This window comes from Anoplopoma fimbria, chromosome 12 (assembly GCF_027596085.1).
Source record: "Anoplopoma fimbria isolate UVic2021 breed Golden Eagle Sablefish chromosome 12, Afim_UVic_2022, whole genome shotgun sequence".
NCBI lineage: Eukaryota > Metazoa > Chordata > Actinopteri > Perciformes > Anoplopomatidae > Anoplopoma > Anoplopoma fimbria.
The window spans coordinates 12,215,046-12,236,546 of record NC_072460.1 but is presented as its reverse complement, the minus strand read 5'-3'; the positions used below and the strand labels follow the sequence as shown (position 1 = coordinate 12,236,546).

At 39.8% G+C, this 21,501-nt stretch overlaps 3 protein-coding genes and 1 non-coding gene across 4 annotated transcripts; 2 read left to right on the top strand and 2 right to left on the bottom strand.

Moving 5' to 3' along the window:
• Positions 1-575: 575 nt before the first annotated feature.
• zgc:195245 (uncharacterized protein LOC565483 homolog) lies at positions 576-3,124 on the bottom strand. The gene is made up of 6 exons (XM_054608681.1): positions 3,026-3,124; positions 2,795-2,860; positions 2,374-2,401; positions 1,782-1,890; positions 1,523-1,667; positions 576-677 (listed from the first exon to the last, which is right to left on the bottom strand). The coding sequence occupies exons 1-6, from the start codon at positions 3,122-3,124 to the stop codon at positions 576-578; spliced, it is 549 nt and encodes a 182-aa protein (XP_054464656.1).
• A 2,050-nt stretch (positions 3,125-5,174) lies between these two features.
• Positions 5,175-5,534, top strand: LOC129100437 (small Cajal body-specific RNA 2). The gene has a single exon (XR_008531671.1). It is a non-coding gene; the product is annotated as a small Cajal body-specific RNA 2 (non-coding RNA).
• A 1,394-nt stretch (positions 5,535-6,928) lies between these two features.
• On the top strand, positions 6,929-18,075 carry smc5 (structural maintenance of chromosomes 5). Its single transcript, XM_054608873.1, has 24 exons — positions 6,929-7,200; positions 7,301-7,442; positions 7,688-7,740; positions 7,841-8,003; positions 8,364-8,498; positions 8,734-8,874; positions 9,015-9,176; positions 10,447-10,518; positions 10,904-11,159; positions 11,326-11,480; positions 12,233-12,346; positions 12,477-12,571; positions 12,691-12,823; positions 13,208-13,381; positions 13,555-13,724; positions 13,885-14,008; positions 14,409-14,531; positions 14,621-14,746; positions 14,889-14,984; positions 15,183-15,287; positions 15,412-15,531; positions 15,778-15,957; positions 16,225-16,320; positions 17,079-18,075. The coding sequence occupies exons 1-24, from the start codon at positions 7,037-7,039 to the stop codon at positions 17,211-17,213; spliced, it is 3,234 nt and encodes a 1,077-aa protein (XP_054464848.1). The 5' UTR covers positions 6,929-7,036; the 3' UTR covers positions 17,214-18,075.
• Positions 18,076-18,150: 75 nt separating this feature from the next.
• On the bottom strand, positions 18,151-19,381 carry cfap276 (cilia and flagella associated protein 276). The gene is made up of 5 exons (XM_054608872.1): positions 19,194-19,381; positions 18,904-19,020; positions 18,701-18,816; positions 18,467-18,576; positions 18,151-18,277 (listed from the first exon to the last, which is right to left on the bottom strand). The coding sequence occupies exons 1-4, from the start codon at positions 19,266-19,268 to the stop codon at positions 18,474-18,476; spliced, it is 411 nt and encodes a 136-aa protein (XP_054464847.1). The 5' UTR covers positions 19,269-19,381; the 3' UTR covers positions 18,151-18,277; positions 18,467-18,473.
• Between the last annotated feature and the right edge of the window lie 2,120 nt (positions 19,382-21,501).

Here is a 21,501-nt window from a genome sequence, read left to right as displayed (position 1 = left end):
AACCATGAAGCCTTTATTTCCACAACACACAGACGCACTAAAAATCAAAAGTCATGTCAGAAACATAAACATAAACAAGCACTTGTGTGGGGGATTTCTATTAATACAAAAGAGTTCTGTTTAGAAATGTGAAGAATAGCTTAGAGGTTTCATAAAGTTAAGAATTATGTGGCCCTTCCACTAAACAAACAACAAAATATTTTCATGATCCTTTAATCCAAGAGGAAGCATGATAGGTTGAAAAATTGTATAATGAGCATAAAAAACATAAAAAATATCCATCCTCTTTCCCTCAACAAATGTTGATCCATATAGTATATATATAGTTATAGTATAAGTACTCCACTCCTTTGTCAGAGACAGAACTGTTTAAAAGTTTAATGCAGACATTTCTAAATATGTGTTTCTTGGTATGCATGATTTCCTAAACAAATTCTGATATTTCAAAATATAATGTTAAATTCACTAGAGAGAGATGTGAGCTGGTGCCTCTGTGATGTTCCGTAGCCTCGTTCAGCAGACAGTGAACATGAAGATGGTGAGATGCAGCAGGGGCTGATGGGAGCCTCGCCGCCTCAATGCTCAGACGTCTGTGTCCGTCTCAGGTTGTCCTTCACGCGGACAAACTCTGGGATCTTCTGCTGGTTCTCCCGCTGTCTGATCTCCTCCTGCTCATACTGGTCAGACATAAGACGAGTCAGTGCATCAGCTCTTAGTCAGTGTCATTCATCAAACTCATCACCCATCCATATAGTCCAGACAAACCGCAGTTTAACGTCACAAAATGTAAAGTACCAAGGTTTGAATATTATTTGGGCGTAAACACAGACAGATTTATAGATGTTTCTATTTACTATTTTATATACAGTTAGTTGTTGGTTTCCAAAGAGGTCGTAACCTTTGCAAAGGGGTCACAGAAAAATGATCAGGGCCTTTATGATCAAAGCGGTAAGAGAGAAAAAAACAAACAAGTTTTGCAACAAACATTTGTTTTAATTTTTTGGAGCTTTTCTATTCTTTTTTCCTAATCTTTTTTTCTGAAATATCAGATAATTTCACTTCTTTGGGTATATAAATTAACCATCTGAACATTTTAAAGGACCTGCTAACAGCTCATAGTCATCCCAAACGTGACATGGGGCAAAACTACTAAGTTTGGGAGACACTGGTTTGATCTTTTAATCTTATCGTATATTGTTATATGTAAAATCTAACTTTGAAAATGAACCAGTATGTACAGCTGTCCGATAAATGTAGCAGAGAATTAAGCACAATATTTTCCACTGAAATGTGATACTCAGGTTAAGTAATGGTACCTGAAAATTGCACTGAAGTTCACTTGAGTAAATGTACCTGTGGTAGTTACCCTTCCCTACTAACTTGCCTCCTAAAATGTCCTTAATGCTCAGAGCATAACAACAACAACCACTGTGTGTTTGGGCCAAAGCAAATTATTTGCATTTTATAATCTCTTATTAATCAAAGTGTGTCTCTCAGCTCTGTGTTTTGTACTTCCTCTGACCTCTTGCAGCTTCTGTTGCCTCTTGCGGAGCTCCGTCTCCAGATCTGAGGGCCGCCGCTGTGCCATCTCCTCCTCCCTGTGCAGCTCCAGCCGGCGCTGCTCCAACACTCGTTGCAGCTCCGGTTTCTCCTCATGCAGCAGACCCCTGCATAGTCAGTCAGAGTCACACTTACATATACAGTCCACACTGCTTTGTTTCAAATGTAGATCACATTAAGATCAGAGAGTGGAGTTGTTTTCAGTGTTGGCCCTCCTCTACCGTTTATGGCTGAGCAGCAGCTCCCGGTGCAGGTTCTGGTAGCTCGGTGTCTCCACTGAGGACCCGTTTAGTTTCCTGAGCTGAACGCCCTCGTCACCACTGCAGTCCACTGTGCACTGACGGGGAAACCGAGCGCGGCCAACAGAGGTCTCTGAGAAACTCAAAACAACTCATATCACTACCTGTTGACTTTGACTTTTAGCTCTATGGATCTGAACTCTAATTCTGATAAAACCCAAGAATAGATAAATAGAAACATTTTTCAACTACTGCTGTCATATATGTTAATATGAGATTTCAGTCACAAAGTAACTAGGGAAATGAATTAAAGAGGGAAAAAAAACTGTTGAATAACAATTCAATAAAAATAATTCTATCAAACAAGGATTCATCTATGGATCAAATGGACAAATGGATTGGTTGATCAATATATCATTAATATAGAATGATTCATGTTTTTGATTCATCTAATAGATAAAGCAATCAAATATTTGATTGACTGAGCAATCAATCTCAGTCATTTAAATAAATTTATCATCAGTATCATCAACTGTTATTGTTTAAAGTTTAGATTATTGGTGCGTTAACATACCTTTTTTGTGATGTCCATATGCTTGTTTCTATTGGTTAAAATGTGTGAAGAATAAAGAAAGAAGAGACACCCTGTTAGTAATTTATCAAGTAAAACATGTCACAGCCACTATCTGAGCCAGATATGTTAGCATTGATGTATCAAAACCTTATTATTACCTTATATTGATCCTAACCTGATTGTACCGTGGGTATAATTAGATACTGTAACAGCAGGAAGGGACAGCGCCTGCTGTGTTGCTTAAGCAGGTGATCTGTGTTTACTTGCTGCACAAAGGTGACGTAATAGCTCTATCAGTGATGTAGGTTTGGCAAAACATGACCAAATTTCCACCAGTAATTAAAAAATAATGTTAATATCTGCATTTATTACGCACATATAATGTAACAGCAAGGCATAAAAACTTGGCATGACATCCTACTGTAACACAATCAGACAGATACCTCTGCCACACCCACTGAAACCAGATACTCAGGAGTAAAGGATCCTATTGAGTAGGTGACAGATGGCAGATGCTGCATGTTGTAGCTGGTCTTAGACAAAGTCAAGCACATTTGTGTTAAAAACTGACTGACAGCAGAATATAATATCGCTGAGCTCTGCCTCTAAGATTCTTTGAGCTCAGAACTGAATTTGAGATTGTGCCTTTTACTGTTCCTGTCACAGACATAAGCCTCCAGATCCTGTCCCTCCTCCATCGGGCTCCTGCAGAGAGTTTGAGCTGGCGGATGTCAGACCTGATGCAAGCCATTGTTCCAGTCAGAGCCTGCAGGGCTGGAGTGGATTCCAGCAAAATCAATAATCTCACACTCCTCTGTCTCAGACGCTCTGAGGAGTCACCAAGTGACTGAAAGCATTTTATCTTCAGAAAAATCAACATGTATTTTTTTAAAGTGCATAAGAATATTAAAAACACTAAAATTTAAACAACTTTTTGTTTTTCATATGAGAATAGTGATAAGCCACATGCAACAAGAGGCTTTATCAGTACTATAAATTAGATTAATTGAGAATCAATCAAGCATTTAAATAAATATAAAAAGCAATAAAACACTGGATAAATCGTATAAATCTTGTGTTTGATATGGATACAAAACTTTGATGACTGCACTTTTCACCTGAACCAAAGCAGTTTCATAAATGAATCGACTGTATTGTTGTTGAGCATTTAATTAAATAATCTTTATCGTCCTGATCTGCAAGAGACTCTCATTTAAAGAGGGATGTAAAGTCTACTGGACATAACTAATTTTAAAAAATCAATCAGGACTGTAAACCCACTGAGGAGACACTTAGATCCTGACAGGAGTCAACTAAACCTCTGACAGATGGCCACCAGACGTTGACCTCTCACTCACTATGCCAAGAGTTAAGGTGAAAGAACACCACTCACTTTTCGTGCAGTTGACCCCTCCATGGCAGGATGGTGGCGGTCCACTGTGTCAGTCCAGTAACAATGTTCCTGTTTTAGTCCATTGTTATAAGAATCACACCTCCTCGCATGGTTTGTCTGTTGTCTGCTTCTTTGCTGCATCCGAGTCCAGCATATTGTTGTAGATGAGTGATCCTCAGACTCAATGTGCCACCTAGCAGTAGTCAGGAGTGGTAGTAGACACTGAAATCTTATTACACCATTTAAGATTACCTCTCAACCCCCACAGGGAATAGGACGCTAGATTAGGTAATTGCTGCAGACACAAATGCAGCTTAAAAGGGACCTAACACGACAATGCTACAAGTCGACTCCAACAACAAACGTTTTCAGGAAAACCAACATACTGTTTATAGTGTGAGGCAGTCAGACGTTTCACTTTATGTTCTTATTGCTTGGAGACCTCCAGTACAAGTATAAGTTAGTTGCAGTTTATGGTGTTGTGTTTGCTATACAAACGATAATAATTACTCTTAGTAATTATTTAGATTGAGATGGAAGTAATCTAAATGGCATATCTATATGTATACTTTTATTTATTTACCATCAGAGTGCTGTCTTTTCCTGAATCATTCTTGGGAAACAAACATATATATTTGCATATTTTCAATGAAAAGGTATTAAGACCCCATTATTTCCATCTACTTACAATGCAGTTATGACTATGATGTTGTCACATTTACAATCAATTAACTAACATCTTGCAGGTGGAGTTTTTTTTTTACTAAACTTATACCTGACCTTTCCTGAAAAAAAACCATTTGAAGAGTTAATGCAGGATTTTTATAACTTTTACATGACATAGTAGCAACAATTCTGAGGAAAAAGTAACTGCTCCTGTTTTTTATAATTAAATCCCTCCATATTTATTCCAATGTGCAACTAAACATATGCTGTACAATAACTTATTCTTTGGTTTTTCCTATGTATATTTCCTAATATAATTGAACTAAGAGCCTCTGTTTCATTTTTTAAAAATAGATTTTAAACGTCATGTAGAATAGCATGAACTGTGAAAGCAGCAGAAAAGTGTAAGCAATACAAATATAACTGAATTTAAATATCGTGTTTTGTTGTTGTTGTTGTTTTACTTCAGTACTCACCAAACCTTTTATATTATTTCATATAGGCCATTATAGGCACATTATAACTTGAATTACTATTTTTGTTTTATTTTACTCTGATTTTACAATTGTATTATTGATTGCGTATTAAATGATACACTTCTTCTATATTCATATCCCTAACTGTAAAACTGTAACTTGCCATTGATGGCCACATGAGGTCGGTATACCACACAGTGATCCTGCTTTCCATTTCCCATGATTCCACGCGGCTTTCCACTTTAAAGCGGAACCGGATGTAACTCGTGCTTCACAGTTTGAATGGGTTGTGAATGGCGTGCTTGTGTGAGCGTTTGTTTGAGTGAATGTGTGGTGTTTGTGTGAGAATGTGTGGTGTTTGTGTGAGAATGTGTCTTTCTGTAAAAATCTACACAGTGATCTTATTTGATCTGGTCTGAGTTGGGCTCTGCTCCGACCGGAGATGATAGGAAAAGCGCCTGCGAGCCTCTATGGCGATGAGCAGAGCGAGACGTTAAGCACAGGGCCTCCACGCTTCACGGTGTGGTCGGAGATGATGAATTGATCAGATATACTAGTTCTGTGTGTTTGGGTTTCACCCAAAACTTCACAATGGACAATGAGTAAAATAAGCGATTCTGATCCAACCACAACCGAGAAGCAGCGCGAGGAGACCTGAACCGGAACCCCGGCCTGCGTTCTGCTCACGAGACGTAAACGACGAGACGCTGATTGTTTACATTGTTTACATTGTTCCGAAACAATGGCGGCGATTTCTCTCTTTCGCTGGACTTATCCTAACGTGTACTAGCACTCGGAAGTGTAAAATGTATACAAAGTAACGTTGCTGTCCTGTGTCCGTGTTTAAAGGGGAAGACTAATACTAATCACGTATCCATCTACATTTTAAGTTTTCTTGGGTGATTCAATGTTCCTCCAGTCGATATTTGCTTTGAAGAAACCCTTGAAAAGTTCCCATGGGAGTTGAGTCAAAGCTTGGCCCCTTGCAGTCTGAGTTAAATGTGTGTAACTTCGTTTTTAAGCTACAAAATTCCCTCTTGGTGTTACTAATCGTCTCCCTCTTACTGTAACACATATCAGGGGGTTTGAACAGGACTAACTTGTTAAATGTAGAAGCAGGTGGGCTTTTCCCCATTTGTGCGAGCTCAGTCTTCTTGCTCCCTTTCTTTTTCTCAAATAATGGGAACACACTCAGTCTTAATACATTTAACACCCTGCAATACATCCTATCTTAATGACCTGTTTCTCATATTTTGTCCACTCTGTTTATAACAGTGAAGGTAGACAAAACACTAAAACACCTCTCAGTGTAATACTTTTTTTTTTTTCAACAGCACCACAAACTATATTCTCCAAAATGGCCAACACCTCTCTAAAATAGTTGCTTAAAAACACAACATAAATTCACACATAACACTGGCCCTGGTAACTGGGTTAAATCGAGGGGAATGAATAAACAGATGAAACTAATGAATATAATAAAAACAACTATCACCATGTTGTTTGTACGGTATCACATTTGTCTCTTTATTCAAGTAGTTATTTGATAAAGTTATTCACAAGTACCATCCCGGTACTGGTTTGTATATATAATGAAGGACCAGATGATACATTTTTTATCTTTGCTCCACATAGCTAACAAAAATATTCTCTGTCCTAATTCCTGATTAAAACCCCCCAAACCCATGTTTTACAGGATATATGTGGTGCAGAGTCCCAGAACAAAGCTCTCATATCCCAGTACCAACATAGTATGTATCACCTGTTAACCAACATCTACCAAACTGTGAATTTGAGTAAAGCATATTTATGTTAACATCAATATAATTGTTCTTACACAACAATTCGTAAATTATTTGATAATATTATACAAGTGCCAATAGCAAAACAAAAGCAAATCATACGAGTTGGTTGATAAACGTTGTATTCATAGAGGAGCTATTTCACTTCTCAGTCTGTGAACTAAATCTCGCGATAACGGTAGTTTCCCCGATGACGTCAGGCTCTGTGTATACACGTGACCGCCTTTGTCCAACCAGCGTTCAGTGAACACTGGGCGAAGCGCGCGAGGGCGAACGTTCATGCCCGTCCTTCCTTCCCCTGGACAGCTAACTAGTTTTTAATCACAATGGCGACGTCCAGTAAAAAACGGCGACAAAGTTCCGTAAACAGCGGCTCGCAAACTTCCAACAGCGTAGCGAACATGTTCTCCAGCAGTAAGTCGGACGGACCCGGAGTAGACGGTCGTTTTGTGGAGGGCTCCATACTTCGCCTCACCATGAAAAACTTCCTGTAAGTCACTGCTCCTGAGCTGTCAACAGACCACAGAACAGCGTGTAACCAGACCACGATGACAACACTGCATATTAACGTCCACCTTGTTCTCTGACAGGACCTATGACTACTCTGTGCTGTTTCCTGGACCCAATCTGAACATGATTGTTGGAGCTAATGGGACTGGCAAGTCTAGCATCGTGTGTGCCATCTGTCTGGGTCTGGCTGGCAAGACTGCTATCCTGGGCAGAGGCGACAAGGTGCACTGTAGTACCACAAAGCACACGATGAAAAAGTTTAATACGTTTTAGGTGTTCAGCTGATAGCAACAGCATTTAATTAATCTGAATGTCATTCATAATCCTCTCACACTGCATGTAATGGTTTGTCTCAGATCTCTGAATCAATGTCAATTAGTCAAATAATATTCAGTTATTTAAGCTGACACATGAATTACAATTCTGATGACGAAAACTAAACTAGATGTTTATTTTTCTCTCTGCAGGTTGGGCTCTATGTCAAACGCGGGTGCAATAAAGGATTTATTGAGATTGAACTGTAGGTTATGTGAAAGAGTTTGCAGACACACAATGTTACTTGTATATTCTTTTCCTAGATGTGTCTGATTGTAGAGCCAAACTCTTCGTTGTTATTCCAGGTACAAGACTGATGGTAATATAGTGATTAACAGAGAGATCCATGTGGAGAACAATCAGTCGCTGTGGATGCTGAATGGAAGACACTGCAACCAGAAAGCAGTGGAAGAAGAAGTCAAGGCTATGCAAATCCAAGTCAGCAACCTCTGCCAGTTTCTGCCTCAGGTATGTTTGTGCCGAATACATTAATGGCCGCTGACATTTTCCACCGAGGTGAGCCTGTTTAACTAGTACTGTCACATTGTAGGATATTAGCACAGTGCAGGCGTCATATGTGTGAATGCTTTATTGCGCACCTGGTTTATAATCTAAAAATGTCTTAATGACGGCTAATTATTTCCCCCCTATTTCAAACCTAGCTTTCAATATTTAATCAATGTATCAGTGTGCAGATGTGGAGGAAACATAACATTTTATTTTTCATTCATACAAATCCTGATTGAAATAGTTATAGATTGTTATAGATTAAATGTTTCATCCAATAACAACTGTTTTTCTGTTGATGTGTTTGGTTTGTCCTGACAGGAAAAAGTGGGAGAGTTTGCCAAGATGTCCAAAATAGAGTTGCTGGAGGCAACTGAGAAGTCAGTGGGACCACCAGAGATGTATGAGTACCATTGTGAGCTCAAAAACTTTCGCAACAGAGAACGAGAACTTGAGGTAAACATAATTGTCAAAGAATGAATGCATTTCAAAGAGTTGTATAAAAATGTGTTTTGACTGTCTCTCATTTCTTCTGTTTGGCTGGCACCACTCAGAAGTTTTTTTAACAAACAATGTCACAGTTGTTCCATTATCTTACTTTTTACCCACACTTAAAAGATGTAAAGGAAGCATTGCAAACCTCAGGCTCTTCTTGGTTTTTCACTGTTGTTGGTGATTTGTTTCCCTTTAGAACATTGTGAAGGAGAAGGCCAGTTTCCTGGAAAAGGCCAAGCAGAGGAACGAGAGGAACAAACATGATGTGAACCGTTACTACGAAAAGAAGAGGCATCTGGACGTGATTGAGCTGCTTGAGAAGAAGAAACCATGGGTGGTGAGTGATGGAAATGAAACATTGTGTACGAGAGGGAGAGACAAAAAAACACAGAGTGCCGTCAGAGTAAAACTGAATCTCTTTTTTGAACCGTGTTAAGCTAACTGTATTAGCTGTAAATTCTTTCCCTCTAATATCAGGAGTACGAGACCACCCGTAAAGAGTTTGAGCTTGCGAAGAAAGAGCGAGACGAGGCCAAAAAGCAACTCTCTGCCCTGAAGCAGGCTCAGGCACCCATGCTGAGGAAGATCCAGCTGATCGATAACCAGCTGAAGCCAACTGAGGAACAAATGAAGGCTAAGGTGAAAAAACAAATATTATTACTCTGTTGAAAGAGTAATAACATTTACCAACCTTCCACCAATTTTGTTTATCACCAATAAACTTAACAAACTCAGCGAAAAAGGCAATGAGTGCTATCCAATCAGTGGGGAGGGTCTTTGCTGAATGAAGGTGAGGAAAAAAACAATCAAGCTATCATAAATAATAGGATGCAAATGGCTGTGAAAGAGGCTATTTCCCATTCTCTAGCACACCTTTTGCTAGTGTGCCATTGGTCAAACTACTGTGTGCCAATTGTGGCATGTGCGCCTAAGGTGGCATACTCTTGTCTACAGTAGCATAGCTGTGTCTAAAAGAAGAATACGGTTAATGATTTGTTATTTTTTGTAGATTACCTTCAGTTAGTACTCATGATCTGTGTGTATCTATGTAGCTCAGAGGTCTAGCCATTAGCTCTCACTGATTCATCCAGTGCACTTGAATGGTTTTATGTAGAGCCTCTTTGGGCATTCATGAGGATTGTACATAAATTGTAAGTACATTTTAAATGAATCAGAGCATTATGCTGCCCACAGAAAGACATAATAAAAAGGTAAAGACATTTTGGAGCGGCACAGTTGAGAATCCCACCAGCTATTTACATTATAGTCTGGGTTTATTTCTTAAATACATCTCTACTGAATGTGAAGCAGGAGTAATTAAGATGAATTAAAAACCTTTTGAAAGCAGGCGTAATGTTGTCAGTAAAATGAGAGGCTAGGTTTTTTGTTTTGTTTTTCTACAGTACAATAAATACTGGAATGTAATGTTTGTTATATTATCATGATGATAACTTCATAGATTCACGGATAATGTATTGTCATTATGCAACACAGCGATCCTCAACAGTTGTAGCCCATTTACAGAAAAACATGGCAAAAAACAGAAACAGTGATGCATCCCTGTAGTGCAATGTTTGAATTTGCATCAGAAGGAAAGTAAACCGAGCAACAAAACAATTTACTGTGCAAAAGGCATGGCCGGTATCTTAACTAAAGTTAACTAAAAGTTTGAAGCTTAATCAGAGATTCCACAATGGAGGGATGTCTTTGTAAAGATGTGGCCACAACAGCACCAACACAAAACATAAAATCATGGGAGCTACCAGCTGCTGTATGTACATGCGCCTTCATCATTTCAAGTGTTAATTGTAAAAAGGAAAAATGTCATTTTTGTGTAAAATCTCCTGCCCGGCTCTAGTGTTTGAAAGGTTAAGTAACTTGGAGCGTTTTTTTTTTTTTTGTGTTTCAGACTGTCGCCATCAAAGAAGCCTCTCTTAAATGCAAACAGAAACAAGAACAGCTGGATCGAAAACACAAAGAGGTGAGACTCGGAAAGAGGAAGAAAACTTACAGCCCTCAAAGCTGAATAAATTATCTTCGTTGAACCCTCTGGTGGACAAAACAGTTGTTTTTATCTTGGGTAGAAATCTTGCAATTAAAATTGTTGGCAACTTTTGATTTGCAATATGGATTTATTAATATTTTATACAGGGCTTAATAGTTGTGAGTAAATGGCACTATACAGTAAATTGACTTCTATCAGGGATCCTGGCCCCGAGAATGTCCTCCTTTTCTATATTTCATGGTTTATTTAAATTTGTTATGTGCTTTAAGCAGTTCAAGTAAAATATAAAAGTAAGTAAAGTACTTACTCAAATAAAGTAGACTTAATAATGAGTGATACCTCTCCCTGTTCTGCTCTCCAGATTGATGATATTAAACAGAGGCAAAGGCTGAAGCAGATGGAAGAAGAAGACCACCAGAAGCGAATCAGCAACACCAGACGGACCATCGATGACTTGAAGGCGGAGCTTGCCAAAGTTGGGGACACACCTGATGTGACTCCGCGGATCAATGCTGTCAATGTCGAGCTGAGGAACATCCGGGCGGAGAGAGCCAAGATCGAAGGAGAGAAGGCCGACCTACGCAGGGAGAAAGACAACCTCCATGCTGAGTCCAAAAGTGAGAGTTTAGCACAAACTGTGCAGTGCCCTCTGAACCAGTTTACATTAACAAAATCAAATTATTTAACATAAGATGCTGCTAGCATAGGTACCAGTATCAGCCACAAACCAGGTAATAGACTGTTCAAAGTCAGTAGATTATGTTTGCTTATTTTAATTACCAGTGTTGGTGAGAAAGCTGAGTGACATGAACAACATGATGAATGCCAAAGAGGAGAAGCTGCGAGGACGCCACAGGGACACACACACCGCACTCCAGTGGCTCAGAAAGAACAGACAACTCTTTGGTGGAAATGTCCATGAGCCCATGATGCTGGTGGTGAGTCCTAGTGAACCATGTGGTAACACTTTGTTCTAACCCCACCCTGTTTAGCATTTATAAGAAGAATATGAGCATTTAATACATTGTTTATAAGTGACTGTATTGCCGGTAAACTTTAAGTTTATATAAAAAGATATACCGTATTTTCCGCACTATAAGGCGCACTTAAAAGCCTTTAATTTTCTCAAAAAACGACAGTGCGCCTTATAATCCGGAGTGCCTTATATATGGATTAATTCTGGTTGTGTTTACTGACCTCGAAGCGATTTTGTGTGGTCCACGGCGCTCTGTCAACATGTTTTAGTACGACTTTGGTAAACTACAAAGTAGTAATACATACTTTGCTTCACCATAATATTACAGTGTGTGTGTATAAGGACCCAACATGGCACCTGTCAAGAGACACGCTTACGACGCGGACTTCAAACTCAAGGCTGTCAGTCACGCAGTAGAACATGGGAATAGAGCAGCTGCGAGAGAATTCAACATTAATGAATCAATGGTACGGAAGTGGAGGAAGTTTGACTGACTGACTGTTTTGTTTCGCTTAATGCGCCTTATAGTCCGGTGCGCCTTATATATGAAAAAAGATCGAAAATAGACCATTCATTGACAGTGCGCCTTATAATCCAGTGCGCCCTATAGTGCGGAAAATACGGTAAGTGTTTATTGAGCAGTAATTATTGGGATTGTGGTGCTTTTTGAATCTGTTGCATAGCCCACATGCTCATCCTTTCCTCATTCCTCAGATCAATGTGAGAGATCATCGCTTTGCAAAGTTCGTGGAAAACCACATCTCATTCCACGATCTGCGGGCGTTTGTCTTCCAGAAAAAAGACGACATGGAGAGGTTCATGACAGAGGTCAGTGCAGATTATGATTGTCACATTGTCATTAGTGCAAATTGTCAGACAAATATGAACTTTGTGTGTGACATCAAGTTTATGCTGTCCCAAATTTTAAAAAAATGACTTAATCCGTCCCGAACCTCAGGTCCGTGACAAGATGAACTTGAAAGTGAACTCCATTTCTGCTCCTGAGGAATCGTGCTCTAGGCGACAGCCATCCCGAAATATTGAGTCCCTGAGGTGAGAGAACATTAATTGTACTTGAGGCGTATTGGCTTATAAAATCAGCATCAACATATGTAGTTTTGTTTGTGACCATTACTTTCAAAGTTATGTTCAATTTATTGACTTATTTATAGGCGTTTTGGGTTCTTCACTTACCTACGCGAGATGTTCGACGCCCCTGATGAGGTGATGAGTTACCTCTGTCACCAGTACAAAGTGCATGACGTTCCTGTGGGCAATGAACAAACTAAAGCCATGATTAAAACGGTACGTTCTTCTCCCCACATGATTCAAGTTCTCACAACACAACACAAGTGTTAGGGAAGTGAATGTAATTTAGATTTGAACTTCTTTGGTGAACTAAAAGCTCGGCTTTAAAGATAAGTGTTGTAGGTTCAAGCTAATATGACAGTGAGGTCTGTAAAAAGGAACTACCCATTAAAATCATATGATCACCACACTAAATTATTAGTTTTGACCTAGTGCCTTTTTAAAGCTGTCAGAAAGTTACATTTTTCAATTTCATGTCAAAGAAGTTTGTTCAGAGAACCTGCTTGGAGCTCGTAGTGTTTAACTTCATATTTTATTCTTTTATTAAAAAAGGCATCTCTGCTGTCCTCAATCTTTGTCTTCTCATCTTCTTTCTCACAGGTGATTGAGGAGCCCTACCTCAGGGTGTTATACACAACAGAGGAGAGGTACACATTGAAGAGGTCCCATTACTCCAACAAGATCAGCACCAGTAACTCTGCAGTGCACCCTTCCCAGTACCTCACCATCACTGTGGATGCTGAAGAGAAACGGCAGCTGGAGCTGCAGATGAAGGTAAGGGAGAGACAGAGGAACAGATTTGAAAGCATAGCCCTAAACTTTTTTTTTTAACTTAAACACTTCAGAAATCTGGTATCTGATACTGTGAGAAATATGCCTTAACACATCTCAGTATGTTAGAGTTTAACTGAGGCAAGAGTTTAACTGTTAACCCCCACTGTGACTAGGACTGTGAGTTGAAGTTGCGAAACATCGATGAGCAGCTAAAGGCCCTGCAGGCAGAAGCCGCCACGCTGGATCGCCGTGACAACGAATTGTTGGTAGAGAAGAAGCACCTTTCTGAAGTGAAGGGCAAAAAGAGGCAACTGGAGCAGAAGATCAGTACTAAGCAGGACAGGCAAGTCCGTCTTGAACAGTTAAAAGGTCAAACAGGCACAGAACGCTTCCCTCTGTAACCTGTAATATGTTGTCATATATGACTTGATTAGTACGTTGTCTCTGTTTAGTTAATGCAAAAATGTCAAACTACTCTTAACTCGCTCCTTCCATGTGTTTAGTCTGAGGCAGATGGAGCAGAGTGTTATTGACCTGCAGAAGATTGAAGAGGAAACTAAAGAGAAAATTGCAGCTGTTAATTCCCAGAAGGTGTCCATAGTCACAGTGTTCGTGGCCCAAATGAAGGTATGGATCAATAAACTTAAAACTAAGGCTGTTGTGTGACTGTTTTGCGTTTGATAACTGTGGTCGCATGACATTTAGATTTTTTTGATATAGTGTCAGTTACTGTACGCTAACTTTTTTTTCAGTCCCTGCATTTACCTCCCCTCTGCGTTTTCATGCTTCTGTCTTGTTCTGACTGTTCCTCGTAGCAGACATTATGTCAATCTTTTGTTGTTTAATTAATTAAACGGTGAGAAAGACCATTTTTGGTATTGTGATAGATTTCAAGGGATTTCTCTTTTTCTTGTCTTTTGTTTTGTTTTTGCTTTAAAAGTCTGCATAATCTTTCTCTGCCCATTTCCTGTCTTCAATGTCTGACTCACATTGTGCCCTCCATTTTTCTTGTCTCCTTCGTCTGTAGCTGAGATCCAAGCTGACCATGGAGAAGGTGTACCTGGCTTTAGAGACGGTGGGTCTGATGGCTGAGAAGACCAAGCTGGAGAATGACTGTAGAGAGGGCGCCTCTGAACTCAAGACCACTGAGGTTAGTGTTTCACTCACACTTTTATATACATATGCCCTGCTGCAGTGCCCATGATATTAACTCCTGGGTTTTCTTGCGTGTTCTTGCAGCAAAAATGCAGCCGTCTGGAGCAGAGGAAGGTGCAGCTGACGGAACAGTGCAAAGGCCTGTTGAGGAGAGCAAGGACTACTTGCAGGATGAAACCTGATGAGTCATTACCCGAAGACCTTCGTAATGTAAGCGTTTATCACAGTGTTATATTTTACAATCAGTATCATATCACTGAATAAAATAAGCCTCATCACTTTCTGTGGTATATTTTCCTTATCATGTGGTTATTAATATTAGTTTGCAAAATATTCTTGTTTTTTAATGCAGGCTTTCAGCAAGCTGCCCGACACACTGGACGAGATCGATGCCATGCTGAACGAAGAGCGGTCCAGATCTGAGTGCTTCACTGGCCTCAGTGAAAATGTAAGTTATTTAATCTCTACAGGAGACTGTGACCGGGCCATATAATGCTGTTTTGTTGTTATTTATTACTTTATTCCTAGCAATTTTATTGTTGTTTTTTTTGCTTTTTTGGCCAATAGTTGTGAGTCTGAATACATCGTGGCATGTAACCTCAGAGTGTGAATGTTTCTCATGTTGATTCCCTTCTTCTCTTGGAAGGTTGTTGACGAGTACAACAGGAGAGAGCAGGAGATCAAACATCTGGAGAAGGAGCTGGAGGACAAGACCAACGCTCTGAGCGCCTACCGACAGAACATATCAGAGGTACATGATTATCACTGCAGGGATTCCTCAGGGACCTTTATGGGGATCAGGGATTTCTTATAGCCCAGCCTGGTCATCGTTTGTTTAAATGTGTGAATAGTGATTTCTGTATTTGTCTTTGTAGGCTAAGGAGCGCTGGCTGAACCCGCTGAAGCAGCTGGTGGAACAGATTAATGACAAGTTCAGTGATTTCTTCCGCTCCATGCAGTGTGCAGGAGAGGTTGACCTGCACTCAGAGAATGAGGTAAATGCTGACTCACAGGGAACAACACACACACTGCCCTCTCTGGGTCAAAGATCGATTCCAGTGTTTTTTCCATGAATTAATGAACGTTTATGAATATTGTTTACATTAACTATTCAAATAAGATGTTGTTGGTATCCCTAACAGTGGTTTACTGTAATACTATCAAGCTCTAATATATCTTATGCTCTTTTTTTATTCAAGAGTTTTAATTATTACCCTGCTAAATGCTGTCTTTTATTGAAGGAGGAGTACGACAAGTATGGGATCCGAATTCGGGTGAAGTTCCACAGCAGCACTCAGCTCCACGAGCTGACGGCCTACCATCAGAGCGGAGGAGAGCGCAGCGTCTCCACAATGCTCTACCTCATGGCCCTGCAGGAGCTCAATCGCTGCCCCTTCAGAGTGGTGGACGAGATCAACCAGGTATTGCTCTCTCTCTCTCTCTTTCTCTCACTCTCTCTCTCACACACACAAACGCAGTCACAGCAGCTTTTCTTTTGTGAGAATATAAACATAAAAACAGAGCTGCAAAAGAAGCATGACCTGCCATGAGTCCAGCAAAGGTGGATTTTGTGATTGTTTGTCACACATGTAGTGCTGCTCTAGGGTCCAATCTGCCACAAAAATGAATCCCTGGTTCCTCAGCCTCAGGGTTGGATGTGACTGATACTATTTCTCTGTTTTCTGCAGGGAATGGATCCTGTAAATGAGAGAAGAGTCTTTGACATTGTGGTCCGTACGGCCTGCAAAGAGACAACATCCCAGTACTTCTTCATAACCCCCAAAGTGAGTGTTTGTACCTTTTTAATAAGTAACAAGAGATTCTTACCAAATTGTGTGCGTGCGTTAGTACATACACTGTGTATTCTGCATAAGTGGCTATAATCTATATTTTGATAGTAACAATGGATCACATGCCTACTTGTATATGAAAGATGTCGCTTATTGTGATGACAAAGCGACAGACAGACACTTATTATCCAGCTCTGCAGTTTCCCTCAGCTCCACAGAACAATTTAACTTCTTTAAGCTCATTGTTTTGGTTTTAGGTCTGCAACTTTACTGTTTTGGATCCCTCTCCCTGTCATTTACCCCTGTTGTCACTGTAAACTTTTCTAAAAGCCCACTGTTTACTACCTTCCCAGCACCAAACAGCAGACAGACATAGTTAGCAACTAGTTGGTGAACATAGCAGAGCATTTAGCAGCTGTAGAGCCAGATGTTTTCCTCAAGACTTGGAGATCAAAAACATTGTTAAAAGACGTTGACTATTGGATTTACATTCATTAAGTGGCCAGAAACATGACTTCATATAAATGCAATGTTGGTCTGTATCTGCTTGAAAATAAGCAGCTGTTTGTTTTCTATATATAATACTCTGTTTATGTCAATGTCTCAGCTTGTTTCTGCTACCCCCGAATGATAAAAAAAACCCAGTTATTGCAACTGTAAAATGTTTGTGTTAATCTCTATATCTGCTTTATTATATGATCCATGCGCTCTCCATTATCCTGAACTGTTGCTCCTCTGGTGTTTGTCTTCAGCTGCTGCAGAATCTTCAGTACGCTGAGGAGATGACTGTCCTTTGTGTCCACAACGGCAGCCAAATGCTTCCCCCCAACCAATGGGACGAGAAGGCTTTCATCAGACGATGTCTCCAAAGAAAAGCCAGGGCATGAACCCACCATGAAACTAATGTTTATAATTATAAATAATTTCTGAAGTGCTATTTCATTTCAGATAGAATTTACTATATGAACCTTTAAAAGAGAATATTTAAGTGAGTCTATGGGAGGATTTTTCACAAGCTAAACATTATGTCAGAATAGGATTGACAATTATAAAACAGATGTACAAAAAATTTAAATATGCATTAAGCATATTTTTGTTTTGTCATTTGTACATTTTCTATTTAGACAGCAACTTGCTTACTCTTTTGATTATTCAAAATATGTTCAACTGTTTCATCTAAACAGTTCACATGCATGTTTTTATATTTTAATAAAAGATTCAGCTGTGTGTTTTTAAATGTGCATCTTAAATTTATTTATAATATTTATTTAATATCCGATTCTTGGTATGCTTTGCGTGAATACTGATTCATTACGCAATGCAGTATGAAGTAGGTAATTATATGTTTACTTACTTTTTACATTGAAAATAAAAAACATTTGGTCAAACGCCACAGAAAGTTTTACAAAAAGGGCCAATATGTCATTGTGCTGAAATGTGTATGAAATTTGGGGCAATCTGCACAAGAGTGAGATCTAGAAACACTAGTATTGTTTATTAAATGAAAAATAATGTAGAAATAAACCTTATTTCGTACCCTCATGATGTATACTCTTGAAGATTAAAACTCCTCAGCAATGTGACAGATAAGTGAGCTCAGTGTTCATGCTTTTATGCAATGGTGTAGTTTTCTTCAGTGTTAATTGAGAGTTATGTGGTGAAACTTATCCTGAAATTAGGCTCTTTTGCATTTTTGCTTTTTCTTTCAGTGTAAAGGCATCTCTTTGAATCAGAGTTTGTGTTCCATGAATAAACCTTCAGTATTCAGTTAGTATTGAGTTTTCTGTGTATCGCATATTAATAAATGCCAGCATCACATAAATTCACTGAGAGAACTCCTTTATTTACAGAGCTCTCATGTTGGTTGCAGTCAAAGATAGTAGTTCTGGAAGCTTTACATTGAATACAAGCTGCCTCACTTCTCCCTAGTGTAGCACTTATTGGAAAGTACCTGTATAGGGGAAAAGGGTATTGTATTGGTATTTCAGACACACCTCGCTCCACACAAAGTCAGATTCTCCCCAGAGTCAGATTCTATCAGTCTGAGATTTCAATCAGAAGTTTTAGGTTTCTTTATTTTATTTCATCCACCCAGACACCAGCTGAAATAACTGGGGATCATAATATGTGTAAACTTCACCTGAGCTTCACTTAATGCTGTAGATGGAGCACCTCTGTGGATCGACCCACACTCTGATGTCTTTCTCTTGTTCCGTCTCCAACAAGTCCTGCTTCAAGTTTCCCTGCTTCCTGTAAATGTACATTTAAAATGTTATTGATAAATTGATACAGTTGAATTAAACTGCTGAAATGCCCCTGCCGACAGAGTGAGGTGGCACTGCAAAGACACAACCTTCAAATTCACAACACCCACCGGTGGTCCTCAGAGACGGTCTCCTTCTGGTATACAATCTGGTTCTTTAACCAGAAGAAGTCCCTGTGGTGATCGTAGACAGACTTTAGTTGGAAGTCGAGGCTGTCCATTGGAGCCTGAGGTTGAGACAAGAGGGGTGCATTCCAGTTTCTTGCCTTGACATCATTTCGAAGGTCACAATCATTCATCATCCTGGAGGTTACCTGATGCTCATAACGCATAACAGTCCGCTGGGAGCTGGCCAAAGTGGCTGCATCATGGAGACGACTCCAGGGTTCCTCTGTTTGGGCGATATGGGTAGGCTTACCATATGTTGTTGTCTGAGCAATGGGAGAGGAACATAAAATAAAATAAATTATAAATTACAAAACATATTTAGGGTGGGCCCAAAGGTGCTTTATGTCTAGAAACAAAACAATAGTCAGTCTCAAATGTGTATTTTCAAATACATCCGTTAAGTTATCCAATCTAACAGTAGGAACACCTAGGTTACCTGTTGCGGCCTGAAGCCGCTGAGGGTGAAGCAGTTTTCAAACCTTGGGGAGGGGAAAGGATCCCGGCCCGACATATTTAATGATAATACTGAGCACTAAACACTCGTAGCTTCGTTGTTCTTGCTGTTGTTAGACTTTATTCTAACAAACGAGGAACCCTACTAGAATGTTTACAACCTGGTTTCCTAGAAACCACAAACTTCCGGTTAAACCTTTCAAAATAAAACGCTTGTTGGCGTACGTTCCACTCCACCCACATCTGTCGATATTAAACCACAAGTTATGTCTTGTTGTTAAAGAAAAGGTCGACATGGCCCCTCGCCAAACCTACCTTGAAATAATGTTATACTTTACTATACTATTCCCAAATATGTTCGTGCCATTGTGCAATGTCCAAACAATGCAAGCACAATGCTGGTAAAACACAAGTCCGCCTATTGCGTTTCAACAGACAGCCATTAAAAGATGAGTCAACGCAACAACAGGCTCCAAAGCCAATCACCTGTCAGTATTCGTTCACCGTTGAGACGGAAGCCCCGCCTCCAGCCGCCGGCCGGGCAGCACCTGAGGTCTCAGGTCAGCCCTCGGCTCCTCCGCCTCCATCACTTCAGCACTGACAGGAGGCGACGATGCAGCGAGGCCCGACACACCTGCGCCACCTTTTACTGTGGTTGCTTTTTGCACAAACCCATGCAGAGTTGCCCATGTGCAAAGAGGTGAGGAGATTCATATCTGTTTTGTTGTTAGCCATTTCTTTATTATGGATAACAACCCATCAGAAGCTAAAATTACTCATACTCATTGTTCCCATTTGAGCAGTTCAGTGTGTTAAAACATGTATTATTTTGTATTAAGTATGTTAATTGTATTAAAGTTGAATCAGTGAAAATGGTTATGCATAAGCAGTAGGTAGAAAGATCATTTAATTTCAGTAAAATATGAAACATTGATGAAAATGTTGAAAGATGGCTGACCTAAAGCCTCTCAAACAGCTTCACCGAGTTACAGTCTGTATAGGCCTGTTTAAGAGCTATGTCCGTCTTTAGGTATTAAAAACAAATCAAGAAAAGTGTACATTTAAATTGCCACAACCCAGTGTGGATTTTAACAGGACTAGTAAAAGCCTCCTTCACATATTGTGAGTGGGAAATTAACATATGTTTCGCTTGCAGGTGTTTGAATTACATTACATTATTTACTTTAGATCTGCTTGCTTCAGTGTTATTATGGTTATCATGACACTTGTTTTACTACAGTTTCCATATGTTACATCCTCTGCCTTGCTCTCATTGCCCTCCTGTGTCTGTTTTCAATTTGCATAACAGTAGCCTACAGTTTTATATTACTGAGAGCATTTCTTTTTTATCAGCATACTCTGAACTGAGTTAGTGGAATTACGATATGCGAGCTGTTAGGGAAAAGGTAACACAAGAGACTTGTTGTCTTAAAATTTCAGTCTGTTGGGCTTATAGACGATGATGCTTTGAGGAGAAGGAGAGCTTGTTTCCATGCCAGTCCACTGACCATGAGGCACAGCGGTCATTATGTCCTGTTGCCTTGGTTTCCTCATGTTTGTTTAAAGGAGACGATTAGTCTACAGCACATCCCCAGTTCGATGCATTTTTGCAGCAGATCCTCCCACCCAAAACACACGTTCATCTGATACCCCGACCACAGCTAATGTGGCAGCGCTAACTGAAAACACAGACCCAGAGGAGTGCTGCTGCTGCTGCTCTGTTTCTGTTAACTATTAATCCCACAAGGCTGTGTGGCCTTGGATAAGTCTGACCTTCCTTGGAATATTAAAGCCAGCTTTTGACTACACTGTGTGCCGGCTAAGTACTCACGACTTGTTTCAGAAGGTGTCAGATCAACAAGATACCCTTAATGTTATGTCACATCCCAAATATCATCATTACGGGTGTGACGGTGTTTGTCTGTCACCTATTGTCAGTATCTCCAAAAAGTGTCAAAGCCCGACAGACAAATACAGCATAGGCTTTGCACCTGAGCTCCTGCTGTCTCCAAACTCCTGCGACAATGCTGAAAATTCAATGTTTACAAAAGGATTGTACTAATCACCATTTCTCCCCTTTGGCTAAGTAAATAAACCTTGAAGGGAGTTTAACTGGTGCAGAGTTGCAGCACATCCTTGATGAGCAAGATTAAGACAACAGTTGGGATAGCCTCCTGGGCAAATATTAGCAGTGACTTTTATTTAGAAAAGAGGCTTGCCTGGTTTTCGAAAAGAAATTCCAGAGCTATAAACCTGTTTTAATGGCAACCCCATTTGTTGTTCACATGCAT

What these genes read in the sequence shown, in the direction of transcription:
- zgc:195245 (XM_054608681.1), bottom strand. Translation starts at nt 3,124, where the DNA reads ATGGCTTGCATCAGGTCTGACATCCGCCAGCTCAAACTCTCTGCAGGA. An exon ending in ATCTGTCTGATTGTGTTACA is followed by an intron (nt 2,402 to 2,794) that starts GTAGGATGTCAT and finishes TTTAACCAATAG; the next exon opens with AAACAAGCATATGGACATCA. An exon ending in GGCAACAGAAGCTGCAAGAG is followed by an intron (nt 678 to 1,522) that starts GTCAGAGGAAGT and finishes ATGTCTGACCAG; the next exon opens with TATGAGCAGGAGGAGATCAG.
- smc5 (XM_054608873.1), top strand. Translation starts at nt 7,037, where the DNA reads ATGGCGACGTCCAGTAAAAAACGGCGACAAAGTTCCGTAAACAGCGGC. An exon ending in CCTCCATGCTGAGTCCAAAA is followed by an intron (nt 11,160 to 11,325) that starts GTGAGAGTTTAG and finishes TTTAATTACCAG; the next exon opens with TGTTGGTGAGAAAGCTGAGT. An exon ending in ATGAGCCCATGATGCTGGTG is followed by an intron (nt 11,481 to 12,232) that starts GTGAGTCCTAGT and finishes CTCATTCCTCAG; the next exon opens with ATCAATGTGAGAGATCATCG.
- cfap276 (XM_054608872.1), bottom strand. Translation starts at nt 19,268, where the DNA reads ATGTCGGGCCGGGATCCTTTCCCCTCCCCAAGGTTTGAAAACTGCTTC. An exon ending in GCGGCTTCAGGCCGCAACAG is followed by an intron (nt 19,021 to 19,193) that starts GTAACCTAGGTG and finishes CCCATTGCTCAG; the next exon opens with ACAACAACATATGGTAAGCC. An exon ending in TTATGCGTTATGAGCATCAG is followed by an intron (nt 18,817 to 18,903) that starts GTAACCTCCAGG and finishes TCTCAACCTCAG; the next exon opens with GCTCCAATGGACAGCCTCGA.